Source organism: Azolla caroliniana, unplaced genomic scaffold, assembly GCF_043228905.1.
Source record: "Azolla caroliniana isolate FFs.n. ecotype wild unplaced genomic scaffold, voAzoCaro1.0.p SCAF_1, whole genome shotgun sequence".
NCBI lineage: Eukaryota > Viridiplantae > Streptophyta > Polypodiopsida > Salviniales > Salviniaceae > Azolla > Azolla caroliniana.
The window spans coordinates 30,611,059-30,626,025 of record NW_028230436.1 but is presented as its reverse complement, the minus strand read 5'-3'; the positions used below and the strand labels follow the sequence as shown (position 1 = coordinate 30,626,025).

General features: G+C 37.8%; 3 protein-coding genes across 4 annotated transcripts in view; 1 reads left to right on the top strand and 2 right to left on the bottom strand.

Annotated features, from left to right (window-relative positions):
• The window catches only part of LOC147869647 (T-complex protein 1 subunit eta-like), an 82,464-nt gene that overhangs the window by 11,952 nt on the left and 55,545 nt on the right, over nt 1–14,967 (bottom strand). The gene's annotated exons all lie outside the window — the stretch shown is intronic.
• On the top strand, nt 731–3,528 carry LOC147869654 (pentatricopeptide repeat-containing protein At3g02330, mitochondrial-like). The gene has a single exon (XM_087331769.1). The coding sequence runs from the start codon at nt 972–974 to the stop codon at nt 3,192–3,194; it is 2,223 nt and encodes a 740-aa protein (XP_087187895.1). The 5' UTR covers nt 731–971; the 3' UTR covers nt 3,195–3,528.
• LOC147869653 (cytochrome B561, amino-terminal protein) lies at nt 4,196–10,327 on the bottom strand. 2 transcript variants are annotated; one of them, XM_087331757.1, is made up of 8 exons: nt 10,220–10,327; nt 8,869–9,565; nt 8,299–8,354; nt 6,827–7,927; nt 6,386–6,574; nt 5,455–5,828; nt 4,703–4,901; nt 4,196–4,612 (listed from the first exon to the last, which is right to left on the bottom strand). In XM_087331757.1, the coding sequence occupies exons 2-7, from the start codon at nt 9,042–9,044 to the stop codon at nt 4,749–4,751; spliced, it is 2,049 nt and encodes a 682-aa protein (XP_087187883.1). In that variant the 5' UTR covers nt 9,045–9,565; nt 10,220–10,327; the 3' UTR covers nt 4,196–4,612; nt 4,703–4,748. The 2 variants fall into 2 exon arrangements, with proteins under 2 accessions (XP_087187883.1, XP_087187874.1); XM_087331748.1 differs by lacking the exon at nt 4,196–4,612 and having other exon boundaries at nt 4,671–4,901.

Genomic DNA, 14,967 nt, shown 5'->3' with positions numbered 1-14,967 from the left:
TTATTAGGCATTGCACATACAAGGCATGCATCATATTGTCGTAACCAACATTCCTGGTCGGTCTATATTGATTTACTATTTTAAAAGATAATACTTGTTGAGGATGTTTATCTTTGTCCCTGAAGATTAAATGCCTAGATATAGATTTTTCTCCTATCTAGAAAGGGTGGGATGGTACTTTCAAGAGGAAATTGCAAAATAACGACAGAAAATGGAATGGACATCTCCACACCCTCAAAGGGATCCTTCCACATTGCTAATGGTCTACAATACCATAATGGAAAGGTTTGTGTTCCAAATTTGTCGTTTGAGGTAAAAAAGAGAATTCTTTTTTAAGAGCCACGATGTACCCTATAATACATCACAAACTCGTGAGTCCTTCTCATATATACTCATTTCTATTGTCCTAAGCTCCGTATTGATGTACATAAGTTATAACTATGTGACTAAATGTCGCTAATGTTCGTGGAACTTTTACATCCCTTAGACATTGTCAATAATAAATGGGAAAGTACATACATTGATTTTATTGTTAGCCTTCTTACCAATGCACTCCGGTGACAATGGTCTGTAAATCTAAGTTTTGTGATATATCACGATCTCATTGAAGTTTGAATTTGTAATTCCATAATCCAATCTGATTTGATCTCATTTGAGTGGATGGGCAATGACTACATTTGTTTGAAGTTTTGAGCTTTGAACAATATATAGGGGCAATATTGGTATTATGCTGAACCTTATACCTTAAAAGTTCAAAAACTGTCTTTCATGGTTTCCTCTCAATGGCTTCATCTTCTTCTTCTTGGATTCTTAACGAGAATGGTCCATGCTTACTGTTATGCAGAGCAGGCTGAGCTCATCAGAATGACCCACCATCACCACATTCATTATCTTCTCTCCTCGTGGGGGCTTTTTATGATATGCAAACCCCTGCTCTATTTCCAGATGAGCTTTTGTGCTAAGGCTCTTCCATGGCCTTCTCTCACCGTTTGCTTCAAGTCTGGGCGAAGAAGAAAGATATGGTATCAGGAAGACTTGCTCATTGCCTCATGATATTCAATAATAGTTTGAATTCTCTACCACTAGATGCGGATTCTCTCATATGTTTGTATTCTTCGTGTGGAAGTTTGTTTGAATCTAGTCTCGTGTTTTGCCAACTCTCAGAACCTTCGATATATACATGGCATGCCATCATCCATGCATACGCCACACATGGGGAAAATTGTTGTGTTCTCGAGATGTATCAGAAAGCTCGGAACCAGAATGTAATGCTAAATGCATCGCTTTTTCCAAGTATTATTAAAGCATGTAGTGCACTTGGTGATGATTCTATGAGATTTGGTAGGCTAGTACATGATGATATTGTGAGGTACTCAATAGATTCCGACCCTTTCTTGAGATGCGCTCTCATTGATATGTATGCGAGGTGTGGTAATTTGGATGATGGAAGAAACTTGCTCAATAAGGCATCAAAAAGAGATGCTGCCGTCTGGGGTGCCATGATCTATGGATATGCCCAACATAAGAATGGTCTTGATGCACTTAATCTATTTGAAGAAATGCAACGTGATGGTGTTAAGCCCACAAATATCACATTTCTTTGTGCTCTCAAAGCTTGTTCTGTCATTGGTGCTTTCATGGAGGGTATGGCCATACATAATCAAATCATGAGAGAGCAGTTTGAGTGTGATCTAATCACTGCAAATGCTCTCATCAACATGTATGCAAAATGTGGGAGCTTAGAGGCCGCTTGCAAAGTATTTGACAATTTGCCTAATCCTAACCATGTATCATATGGTGGCCTCATCACTGCATATGTCCAACATGGACAAGGTTTTCTTGCCCTTCAACTTTTTGCAAAGGTTCAAAGTAAGGGAATTACCCCAAATAAAATCATCTATATATGTGTTCTAAAGGCTTGTACTGATGTAAGGGATTCACAACAGGGCAAGGTCTTACATGAGCAAATTGTGAGAAGTGGATTTGAATCAGATGTGACTATCGCTAACACCCTTGTTGACATGTATGCAAAGTGTGGCTTGCTGGGGGAAGCGCGTAGGGTTTTTGATCTATTGGCTATTCGCACCACGGTTTCATGGGGTGCTATGATTGCTGGGTATGTACAGGGAGGTTATGGTTTTCTTGCAATTGACCTTTTCGACAAAATGCGGAAGGAGAAAGTAAGGCCTGACCAAGGCACTTTTGTGTCTATGTTAAAAGCATGTGGAAGCACCGATGATATAGTTAAGGGTAGGATGATACATGAAGAGATAATAGAAGATGGAATCGCATTAGACACATTGCTAGGAAGCACCCTTATAGACATGTATAGCAAGTGTGGAGACATGGATGCAGCTGAAAGAATATTCAATAGTTTGCCTCAGCAGGATGTAGTATCTTGGAGTGCTATAATCACAGGTTATGTTCAGCATGAGCAACATCATCATGCTTTTGAACTTTTCAAGAAAATGCTCCAAGACGGAATAAAGCCGGATAGGGTTGTTTTCTTGTGCATACTTAAGGCTTGCAGCAGTATTGGAGCATTCAATCACGGCAAGATGATTCATGACCAAATAAAGAAATGTGGGCTTGACTCAGATGTGATAGTTGCTAGTAGCCTTATTGACATGTATGCCAAGTGTGGGAATGTTGAAGAAGCGCGTCTTGTGTTTGATGGTATGTCACATCAAGATGTAGTGGCATGGGGTGCCCTCATCACAGGATATGCGCACAATGGCAAGTTTAAAGAGGCAAGAGATTGCATTGAGAATACAGAAAGACAAGGCTTATCAACCACGGGCTTCCTTGGCTTCCTTTCAGCATGTAGTCAAGGTGGTAACATCAATAGAGCTCAAAATTATTTAATGTCAGCTGAAGATAATGCTCTACCAACGAATATAGAAAATTTCAACTGTATGATTGATTTACTTGGCCGATCTGGGAAACTAAGTGAAGCAGAGCGGATAATTCAGTCAATGCCTATTCAATCTGATATTGTTGGATGGACAGCGTTACTCACTTCATGTAAGTTATATGGAAATCCAGCCCTTGGAAAAGAATGCTTAGAGAATATAGCACAGCTGGATCCGAATGTTTCATATGGCCATATTCTAATGTCTCATATATATGCTGATGCAGATATATCTACAGATTTCTATGAAATACAGGAAAAGAGAAGGAATTCCCCTGCATAGAAGAAGCAGTACGAGGGGTGGGATTGAAAGTATTTTTTGGTGCCCATGAGTTAATGAATCACAGTCGAAGATGAAAGCCGCCCAGAAAGTTCAGACATGTGTGTCAGTCCAAATATAACCACAATGCTCATTAGATTCCAAGGGTATGTGCGACAACTGAAGTGTATGCAAGGTTACGAATGAACATCTGTCTGATAAGAAAGCTTTATATTGCACAATGAACTTGATACATGTACTGAACATCAAGTCATCCCACAATAGTGATAAAGTTTCATATTGCAAAATGAAACTTATGCATGTACTTATAAAAAAATATTCTACAAATGAAAGAAAACTGTTGTATGTAGGGTTTAGGGGTGGATCATTTGATAATATTGTACATGTCTTGAATCACAATCACAGAAATGGATTGGAAGATTCACATTTGATGCAGAAGAATGTGATTATTGAATGGCATCATACAAGACAAAGCATACATGCAGCAAAAAAGGATATGAGAAAAGATTCAAAATTTTTGATTTTAGTCATGTCTAGAGTTGGTATCCTTTCTAATGTTGGATTTGTCACATGTAATAAACACCAGGATTTTATATAACAATAACATTTATGCCATCTTTAAGGTGTTTATAATTCTAGCGGTCTCTGCTATTGATATGGACATTAGCTTAGCCATCCATGTAAGCTAACACATACGAATTTGTTGTCCATTTGCAACTCTTGATAGATAAGGAATACACTTATCAATTAACCTAATTTGTTGGGCTAGCACGTATTGTGTATAATTCCTTAGGTTGAGCTAAAGTACAGTTGGACCAGATTGTAACAATTTCATATACCTGAAACTTAAAAAAGTCTCACGAAAGTCAACTGCAAACAAGAATATAAAAAATGACATCAGTGAGGATTACAAACAGCTCTTATGCATGTTAAAATCTGAGAGGGCAATATTGCTTATCTGCCAAAACATTACAAATAAAATCCGATACATGTTTAAAATCTGAGAAAGCAATATTGCACTATGTACAAAAACCTCAAATACCATTTAAAGTTTTTAATACAAAGGGTGTTCTGACATAAATTGTTACTTATAGGAGGAAGAGAAGAAAATACAAGTATGACGACAGCAATGCATGTACAAAATGGATATGCTAAATGCATTTAAACTTGGATATGCTATAATCTAACATCTTCATGTTATGATCAGAAACAAATCATAAGCTGTGACATGGAGTTAGGCACCTAGATACACTAAAAATATACATGACCACAAAAACAAACACATCCAAATTCTAATCAATCAGACAAAGTTCTTTATCATCCTGCACATCAACTTTGTTTTTCAGAAAGGGAAGTTCTCTCTTTATACAAAACTCATTGCTAGCATCCTTTTCCATTTCAATGTTTTCACAAAGCTACATGTGAAGCGGTATCCTAACACACAAACCTATGGAACTATGGGATGTTAGATTTTAAAAATTAAGCTGACTGAGAGTATCTTCTAGATTAAGCCAGTAGAGCTATACATTATTGTCTGTATCAAATAATGATGAACCTTCAGCATTCAGAATCATCCCCCTCTGGCATCTCAAAAACAGATAAGAGATTTAAAGCTGAAGAACCCAGGTTGATTCCTTGCACTACCCCACCATGAGCTGTTTTAATCCTATAACACAATAGCAGTGCTGCATCCCACAATGCAGTTCGCCCCTGAAACATTACCACCAAATCAAGCTGAGAATAGAGGAGGGTTTTAGGATTTTTGGCCAAGAAAATCAGAATAAAAAAAATAGCTTTTTTAAAGGGCCTAATTAGCACCCATCGTATGATGAGTATCATACTGCGCATCACCCCTGAATTTTTTTTATTTCCTAAACGCACCTGACTCTTCATTATTTTCACAAAAGTGCAATTAATTATATGCGTTATTTTCCTCCATTATAAGGCCAATTCATCATCCACTTCTCAATTATATGAGCAATTATATAGTCAATTCATTCCCTTTTATCTCATCTTAGATTGATAAGAGCCAAGGGTATTGGGAAAGTAACGAAAGTTTGGGGGCATTTCAGGAAATAAATAAATAAAATTTTAAACAATAGGCAAAGTGAGGGTTTTACAGAAAGAATAAGCCACTTTCGGAAAATAGCTCATCAATAAGATAATAAAAAAAGACCACCAGCCAAGATCACCAAATAAACCATTTCCTAGAAGATGTAGCTATTTCATGAATCTAAAACTTAGCAAAATCTACATAGCATACCTGGAGTGAAAATTGTAGCTTCTTATCCCAATAGAGTGCAAATATTGGGGGATTTTGTTTCCCCACAGCCAATATGCAAGCACCAGAATGTAGAAACGATGGCACTGATGATAGAACAGCCACATACTTTTCTGGACACCTCTCTTTGTTAGGAAGATTAGCAACAAAAAATGGGTTATTTGATTGTATGCTTGGCTGTGTTGTTGCATCGATGTGAAGCATCCAGTTCGGATGTTCCAACAATGCACAAAAGAGATAAATTAATAAATGAGAATCTGTTGGTAATTCTAATGTCCACTTCTTGGCAATCTTGTCATATAGTTCACCGGTAGCCATATATTCGTACTTCTTCACACACGTACCTTCTGCAAGTTCTGTACCAAAATTGCCAATTACAAAAGTTAAATCCAGATCTCCGTTTGCATGTGCGTTATTTTTGTAAATACTTCCAAATCATGCCACAAACCTTCCAGTGATTTAACACTTTCAGTATCTTTACTTTGTCAATCTCTACATATCTTCAGACCATGAATTATAAGAAAACTCATGCTAAGGCAACCATTACGAGCTTTCTGCTTTAACTTGTTTATTATACACATAACCAGAATTTAGGTAGGTTTGGTACCTTCGGTTCTAGATCCTATTAAAAACTAGTCAGATATGATCCTTTAACAGCTTCCCCTAAGACTCTAAATGTCTTTTAGACCAATATTTCTCTAAATGTGATAATCCATAAAACAAAAAGACCCTGCTTCTTTAAAGTACACGCCTATTGTGCACATGTTCTTGGAAGACCAAACCAAACACCATTTAAAGAAACAGTATTTTAATTCCTATGTCTTAGTTATAAAATGCAAGTAAAATATACAAGAAAAACCCAGCTCTCAAAAAGTGTTCTTCCATAAAGAGAAGGCAATCTCAGAAATCAGACCTCTGATCCTTTGGACTGTATAGTCAGCTCGAACACTGCTCTGTGGCAATAAACCTTTTGCCCATTCCCCTTTCATAAGAGCTTTCAAGCGTTGATGTTCATTCACTGCATCAAGGCATTCTTGTATTGCAGGATTAACAAACCGTACTTGAGGTTGTTGTTGGAGTCCAAATGTAGTAGGCTGTGGAGCTAAAAATTCAACATCGTATTTGTTATGGCAACAATATGTAAATATTAAATATTGACGAATATTGAATTCAGATTGTAACAACAATCTAAGAACATGAAAATGGTCCAAATTTGTTATTATATCAATCACTAAAACATTATGGTTGGGGACTCATAGAGAATTATTAAACACAATCATCACCATGGAAATAATCAAAATTACCAATGTCATGTATGAACAACATACATGTAATGGACTTATGGAAATCTTACTCGGCGATGCATCACGAATTTGAACAACATATGCTCGTAACTGGTGGAGTAGAGCATCTTCATCAGGGGAGAAAGTACAAGCCCATTCCCGTGGTAGAGGATCGGTAGTTTGTGATGACCCTACATTGTCCGCTGTAGTTCCTCCAATTCGGCTGACATTAATAGATAACCCAAGCTTAGCTGCCGCCTGCATAACCTGTATATGGCTACCATCTATCTTAGAGACAAGAGGATTGAGTAAATCCTTTGAAAACCACTGTCTGATTTTATCTCTCCATTGCTCAATTTGTGGATAAACACCAAGCCTTTGAAAGGATTCTGTTGCTTGTTCCATAGACATAGGTGGTGGAAGCTCACCTTCTCCTTTCCGTGGTGAAGGACCAAATTTCTGAGGACTCGGTGATATTCTCATTGTTCGAACAGGAGTATTTTTAGTTGTGCTAGATAATGCTTGACCTGATGTTGGCGTGGAAATGGTACTCACTCCTCTTAGAGTAGGTGGCGGTGTCATAAGACTGATACTAGCCGGTGTCTTCACAGATGATGATTCTAACATCTTACCTTCCACATCTGCTAAAAACTCTTCTAATTTCTCTTCACTAGATATATCTTCTTTTAATAGAGGGGAAGCACTTTTAGTCCATGGTTTCGACCGACTATCAACAGGTGATGTCGGAGGTTGACTGAGACTTACAAATGAAGGAGATACCAGACCTGATGATGAAGTAATTGCTGCAGGAGAAACCTTTTTGGATTCAGACCAATCAATGCCTGACCATGTAGTTCCTTGAGCACGTGTAGATTTTGTAGATATTGAAGGATGGACAGGAACCAATAAACTTGCTTGAGGTGTTTTTGCTGGACTTGCAGAGGACCATGTTTGAGGTGGACGTTGCTTAGTTCCTTCCCTTGGTTCTGTAACATATTGCCTATTTACTGGGGAATCTGGTTCAATTTTCTTCATAGTCTTAGTTTCCTTCTCTACAGTCTTCTTCTTTGCAGAATCTATTGCTGCTAGGAAAGTCAAGGATTTACAAAAGGCAGATAAAGCCGCCACCAAGACGATTGCTAATACTGCTTCCAAGCCTCTGACAATAAGAACTGTATTTTTTTTCAGACATAGTTATTCAGATTCTAATCATAAGATACTATTGACATCAATGGTGGAAACAATGTGCACACCCACACACACATCTATAACAGTATCAGTAAAAATTATTTTGTGTAGCGTTGCATTTTACTATTACTATTTTCCTACAAGGGATCTATGCCAGTAGTACTACTAGCTTGAGATTTTTTAGGAAAATTTCCGTATTAAAAGTCAATGCAAACAAAACATCTAACTTGCACTATAGAAAAGAGATTCAGCTATGAACAATAAATGGAAAAAACACTTCCTACTTGGTATTTGGTTCATCCTATCAACAGTCAATGGAAACACTTGACTAAAGCAAAGAGATGGTGAAGCTTACAAGATAAGTTGCTTACAACACCAAATTCTTCCAACTGCTTTACAGATGCCTCCTCTCTACACAACAAGGATAAAAAGTTCTCATTCAAATACCAAACAAAAAAATACTCCAGAGTTAGCTATTAAAACTAAGAAACAGATGTTCCAGAGGTTCCAGAGGTTCCAGAGGTTCCTGAAAGGATTTAAAATCTTACCTGGCATCATAACTACGACACAAAACTTTATGACACAAATATTCTAATCTAGATATCAAAACTAAGAAAGGAAGGTTCCTGAGGTTCCAGAAAGGAGTCAGAAATCAGAACTAAGTAGCAAAGCTTCTTAATGATTCAGAAAAGTTATTAATTGATAGTTCGAGAATCAAAAGGGTTTATGTAGTGATGTCAATGGAATAGCTTCATATAATCAACATTCAACTGTTACTTGTAAAGGCAATGAAATAGATTGATAGAAACTATTCTCAAACATAGTTTGACAGATCCTTTCACACTAACATTCTATCTAATGCTTAAATATATATTGAAAGTAGAAAACAAACCTTCCCAAGATTTCATTAAGGAATTGTCCTTACCTGGATATCAAACCAAGCATCGAAACAGTAGTCAGAGATGCAACCAAGAAGATAATGATGAATGAAGAAATACTTGGTCTAATGCTTCTGGCCATCGAATCTGAAGAAACCAATGGATTCTGAGAGACACTAAACTTGCTGCATGGAGAAGACGGGGGAAACAATATGCTTGCCATATCAACACTTCTTTCCTGATCTGAGATAAAAAATCACAGACTTACACCGTCACTGAGAGATAGAAGACTACAAGCATAATGCATCAAGACTACACTTCCTCCTGAGTTTTTAATAATCATGAACGTTCTTCATCGCCGGTAACTTCTCTATGGAGAAGAATTTGAACAGATTAACGTTTCTTTCTGAGAGATTAAAATATATGGACTTCCACCATCTCCGAGAGAGAATCAGAGGCACCTGATTAGATGAAAGGGGGATGAGGATGTAGTATGCAATACACTTGCCAGATTAATGTTTTTCTTGAAAATATGAGAAAACATGAATTTCCCCCGTCATAAAGGGAAATGTGAGCAAACAAAATGCTGTGATATTATAGCTTCTCCTCGGAATTCATTAAATAAATAATTTCGTCATCACTGAGAAACAGAAGCCTGAGGATGTGACATGCTTTCGAGATCGACAATTATTTCCTGATAAAAGACGACATACTTCATCGCTGAGAGAGGGAGTGCAGAAGCTTCTGCATAGACGAAAATATGATAAAAGTGTTAAGAAGCATTATGCTTGAAATATTCACGATTTTATCTGATAAATGAAAAAACGCAAACTTTCGACATCCCAGCACTCAGAAGAAGAGAAGGAAACTGTCGACGTATAGATTAAACATCCATGTGAGCAGAATACTTGCCAGATAAATAGTTTCTTCAGGAAATATGAAAAATACAATACTTTTACTACCAGTGAAAGATGGGAAAACATGGGGTATCTCCATATCTGAGACATTTTGAAGTCATTTTGTTCTACATTCATGTTTCTCTCTACGAGAGGATTAAACATCCATGTGAGCAGAATACTTGCCAGATAAATAGTTTCTTCAGGAAATATGAAAAATACAATACTTTTACTACCAGTGAAAGATGGGAAAACATGGGGTATCTCCATATCTGAGACATTTTGAAGTCATTTTGTTCTACATTCATGTTTCTCTCTACGAGAGCAGAAAAAAACTGAATTTCACCATCGCTTCAATGAGGAGAAAGAGAAGGAGCATATGAAAATAGACGATATCAGTACGCTCGCCAAAACTATTTTCCCCTTTGTAATGATATTTAAGGTTCAGGCAGCAGAAGAGGAAGAGAGGAGGAACGAAAAGAGGAAAAAAAATAAGACTTACGCGACGAACTGTTCGCAAAAACCCTAGAGATGAAGCTCTCTTCCCGCCATCGCACTCTTAACTCACTCGCTGTCTCAGTCTCTCTGTGTTAAAATCTGCTAAACAATATAAAAAAATACTGGAACACGCTGTCATTCAAAAATCAGAGCGATTCAGCACTGTGCATGTAAAAATATCGATCGACTACATTTTCTTGTGTGTGTGTGTGTGTGTGTGTGTGTGTGTGTCTGATTTTCCAGAAAGCTACATTCCTTCATTTCTTCGTGAATTCAATTTCCGGAGCTATCAATATATCCATCCAACACTATGTCCGCGTCCAGAGTGTAGGAGCTATCCATCCATCCATCTACATACCTATGTTTACAAATGGGCCAGCCTCTCTCCCATATCAGATCAGTGGGTATCATCCAAAGTCAAGCGCAGAGAGAGTGCCTATACATAGTTTATGAGTGGCCCCTTGTCCCACACTTCACTTCAAACGTAGTGCGATCACTCGTATCGCTCCATTTGCAAAAGTTACTTATATCCCTCCCTCTAATGAAAAAGTGTGATCTCTTTTGCACACAACGAGGATTGGTAGTGAATCTAATGAAAATTAAAGCCCTTATCTTTCACACATCGTCTCGAGTTAGGAGTAAGTGTCACCTACTCCTCTCTCATAAACCAGTTGAGGTAGTTGGATCATATGTATATCTTCTCACTCTTACAGAGACAATGCCACCAAGCATGCTTTCAAGAGCCACGGAATAAGGGATGGCTCTTCGACTCATTAGTGACCCCTTCATTCATGTATGCATCAGTAGTATGGGTTTCAGGTCTATCGTCCTTCATGTGGACGCAATTAGAGAGACCTTTGGTGATGATATTATCACGTCAACTCCAAAGCAAATCGATAGTACCACGTGACATTATTAGAGCAAAGTTCAATATGCCCCCGATGTTAGTAGAAGCACTCTTCCGATTCGTAGTTTTTATTCATAGGATACATAGTCAACCACAAGATAGGATATCCCGTCGAGCTTTTGAGGCATCCCAATCCCTATATGAGTCCAGTGATAGTAGCTCTTGGTATATCATTGTAGTGTGTTGGTTACTTGCAAATGGTATAGACATTAATAACCTACCTCCCCTTAAGTACAACAATGAGACTGATCAAATTTTAATCTCTAACGAGGACCATAATAAAGTAATACGCCAATAAATATGGCAAATTTATACCCAATATAAATGGATCACCCCACGAGAGCCACTCCCATCTAAAATGTTATATTATAAGGAACACTTCATGCAATTCTCTAAGCTAGGTTTTATTACATGACCAAAATATCTAGATACATTCTTGACAAATGCACTAAGGGTGGCCATTAGACAACTTAGGATATCATCCCACCAACTTGAGATTGAGAATGGTCATACTAATGGAGTCCTTAAAGAGGAAAGGCTATGTTATGTCACGTAAGAGATAGAGGATGAGTATCACTTTACATGCAAGTGTCCAACTTATGCCGAGATAAGGGCAAAATACCAAGACATGCTAGGACTCTCTCCCACCCTCTCCAAACTATTAGATACCCCGGATATAAAGAGACTAGGTATCAAAAACATGATCATGATTCTTGGAGAAAGCAATAATATGAACATGCCATGGATGTTTATGTCAATGAGCATACTATGGATGCCTATATTGATCATGGATGAGTTGATAGATCTTGTGGGTTTTAACAACTCATAAACATGAACATACCATTAATATCTATATCAATGAGCATGTCATGGATACATTTACTGATGAGATTAAGATGGATTTCTATATCGATGGTGGTTGTATATAAGGGAACTGGAATCTTCAACCTATGAACATGCAATGAAATTTCTGCCCATGATGCATAGATCTAGGGGAACTTGAGTTCACAAATCAAGGGTCATGAATCCAAGCTCAGGGCTTGGAGAAAGCAAGGAATATTGAACATCAATGTACAAAAAACTATGTGTGGTTATTGTATATGCACATCAAATCGGCCATGATGAGAGTAGAAGGGAATCGGTTGGTATATCCAACATAACTTTTGTATTTCTTATGATTTTATAATACCAGGGCGTATCTTTTTTGTCAAAAAAAGAAAAAGAAAAATAGAGTCTAGGTAGGTATATATCAGAGCTAAAACAACATAGGGAGGAAAAACTACAAAATGTTAACCATAATCATTTTAATATTCACTAACACGTAACTAATATAATTTTTCAGGAACAAGGGGAGACGATGAATGTGGACACACCTACACCACTCGGTCTCTCTCTTGACGAAGCAGAAATGCAAAGAACAACCAAACGCCCTCGGATGTCGGGCTTCAAAGCAACTCGACGTGGAGTAGAAACAAGTAAGAAGATAAGGGAATGTGAGCTACGCCGCCTAGCAACTATGGTTGCAATATCTTTTACATTGGAACCATGGGCCACCTCCACATCGAAACCCTTTGACCTTCCGCTTCTTTTCGAGAGACTTGGATGGAAATGAAACTAGGCCTAGTATAAAGTCATTTCCACACAACACTAATACGTATAAAGGTTTGTAATGGAGTACCATTAAGGTCACTAAACTTTTCGATGGTCAAAGTTGTCACAGGGTGATCTTACGATCGTTAGTCAATGTGAAAGGTTACATGCATTTTATATTGTTCCATCAAAATGATTGAGACTTGAATAAACCAACTTTACCTAAAGTGACACTATAGATCTTATTATTTTGGTACGAATCATTTGCTAGATAAATAAAAAGTTTGTAAATGTGTGTTTTTTTGCACGTGAATAAGGGGTGACATTGCTACTTAAACATGGTGTGGCCTACTTCTCACATGCATGCTTGTCTTATATTTGTCTAAACAATTATAGATGGAACAATGTGAATGATGCAAGGAGTGTTTCTAATTAGATAATAACCATGTGTAGGGAAAGGGGAGAGGCAATATACGATAAATAGTTTTGGTTGCCAAAAAGCTACAACATCTTCATGTTTTGTAAAACTAATGGGAAGAAGTACACATTCCTCCATGTTTTGGAAAGTATACAAAGTTGCTCACTAGAAGTTTCACCTAACCTCCCCTCCCCTTGAGAAGATGTCGGTATCAATTTAGGGCTTTTGAGATGTTGAGCACTAGTTTTAGAAATAAGGGTTTTTATGTTTGTGGTTTGAAATTACACTTTCCCACACATTGGATATAGAGAGCGGAACATTTGTATGACGAGTCTATGATCTAGGAAGTAAATGACACGTGTTGGTTAATAGAGTTATCTTCTTATAATGTATTGTCTATTATAGTGTGGTGTCCCTTACCAATAACATGACTTAGGAATATCATTGGGTGCAATTTAGTTCTCTCTATTTGTTATCAAAAGCGCTATCAATTATAGTAAAGGGTTTTCAACAATACATTAAGCTAGTGGGGCCCCTTTTGCATGTCTATACTCCGTCTAAAACGCACATACTCTACTAATTTTATTAGTGTAGTGATAAGAGCCGAAACAAATATATGCACATGCTTGGTTGGCAAGCATTGCCATCACATAAGTGTAGCATGTCAAGTTTTGTACAACCTCTCATGGTTCTAAGATGTTGTTTCAACATTTTACATACTCAAAACGATTGAAGTGTGCTTCCAAGTGATTTTTGGCGTGTTCTTTGTTTGTGGCATAAGCGAGACTCAAGAGGTTTGATGGATATAAATATATTTGGCTTGTTTTGAGAGCATCATTAGTGTTAGAAACACAAGTTTTTTTTTTTTCTTCCAAAAAACCCACACGGGTTACTTTAGGCCAAGGTGTGGAGACCACACACACATGTATATACATATACATATATACAAGGAGTAGCCACAAAGTCAAACCACTTTTTTGGAATGACGATAGAGTTAGGAAATGAATGCTACGCCATATGTACGTACCTATTTTTGTCTTTGGGGAAGGGGGGGGGGGGGGGTAATTTTTTTATGATTAAGGTGCATCTCCAATTGGAATCGAACCCGCATGGCCACTGCTACTCGATTGTGTGAAGCTGACTAGGTGAAGTATTTGGACCCATTGAATGTACAACCCAACCATCCTCTGTCCAATTTAATAGATCCCATTAGCTCATTTGAATTCATTGTCCCCATTGTGAGTCATGGGTGTATTCTCCATCCATCGAGAAGACTTCGAAATCCCACGACTCATGGGGCCTTCTCTATCCGTCGAGAAGGCACTCACCTCAATCCGTCGAGGTGGTGTGTCGTGATTCCAATCACGGAATCCTTCAACACATCAGATGTGTTAGGGGGGGAGGGAGGATCCACACAAGAAACCACCCACCGCAGCTTAACAAAGATGCTTCTGGGATTTGAACCCGAGACGTTGTGAAGAACGAAAAACCGACGAAGAAGAAGAGATCACGTACATATTATGTATTTATTGCTATGGATGAATAATAACAATAACAATAACTAATTACTTACTTACATACTTTCATGCAGACGAGAAGCTCTCTGTCATATACATATGTATGTATAATATATGTATATATTGAATAGACGGAAGCACGTATACAATAAACATTTGCTTGAGAGCGAGAACGAGATCAAAGGTAGACCGGACATGGTTATGGTAAGCGCGGAGTGCGTTTTCCTGCAGACGACCCCACACGCAGAGCTATGGTTATGGAGCTCTGGACCTTTTCAAGCCCTCCCCTTCTGCTCTCATCATATTCTTCCTCATCGCAG

Excerpts from the sequence above, each read along its gene's own strand:
- LOC147869653 (XM_087331757.1), bottom strand. The coding sequence starts at position 9,044 with ATGGCAAGCATATTGTTTCCCCCGTCTTCTCCATGCAGCAAGTTTAGT. Across the intron at positions 7,928-8,298 it reads TGTTGTAAGCAACTTATCTT|TTCTTATTGTCAGAGGCTTG; the intron begins GTAAGCTTCACC and ends AAAAAAATACAG. Across the intron at positions 5,829-6,385 it reads TACAGTCCAAAGGATCAGAG|AACTTGCAGAAGGTACGTGT; the intron begins GTCTGATTTCTG and ends ATTTTGGTACAG.
- LOC147869654 (XM_087331769.1), top strand. The coding sequence starts at position 972 with ATGGCCTTCTCTCACCGTTTGCTTCAAGTCTGGGCGAAGAAGAAAGAT.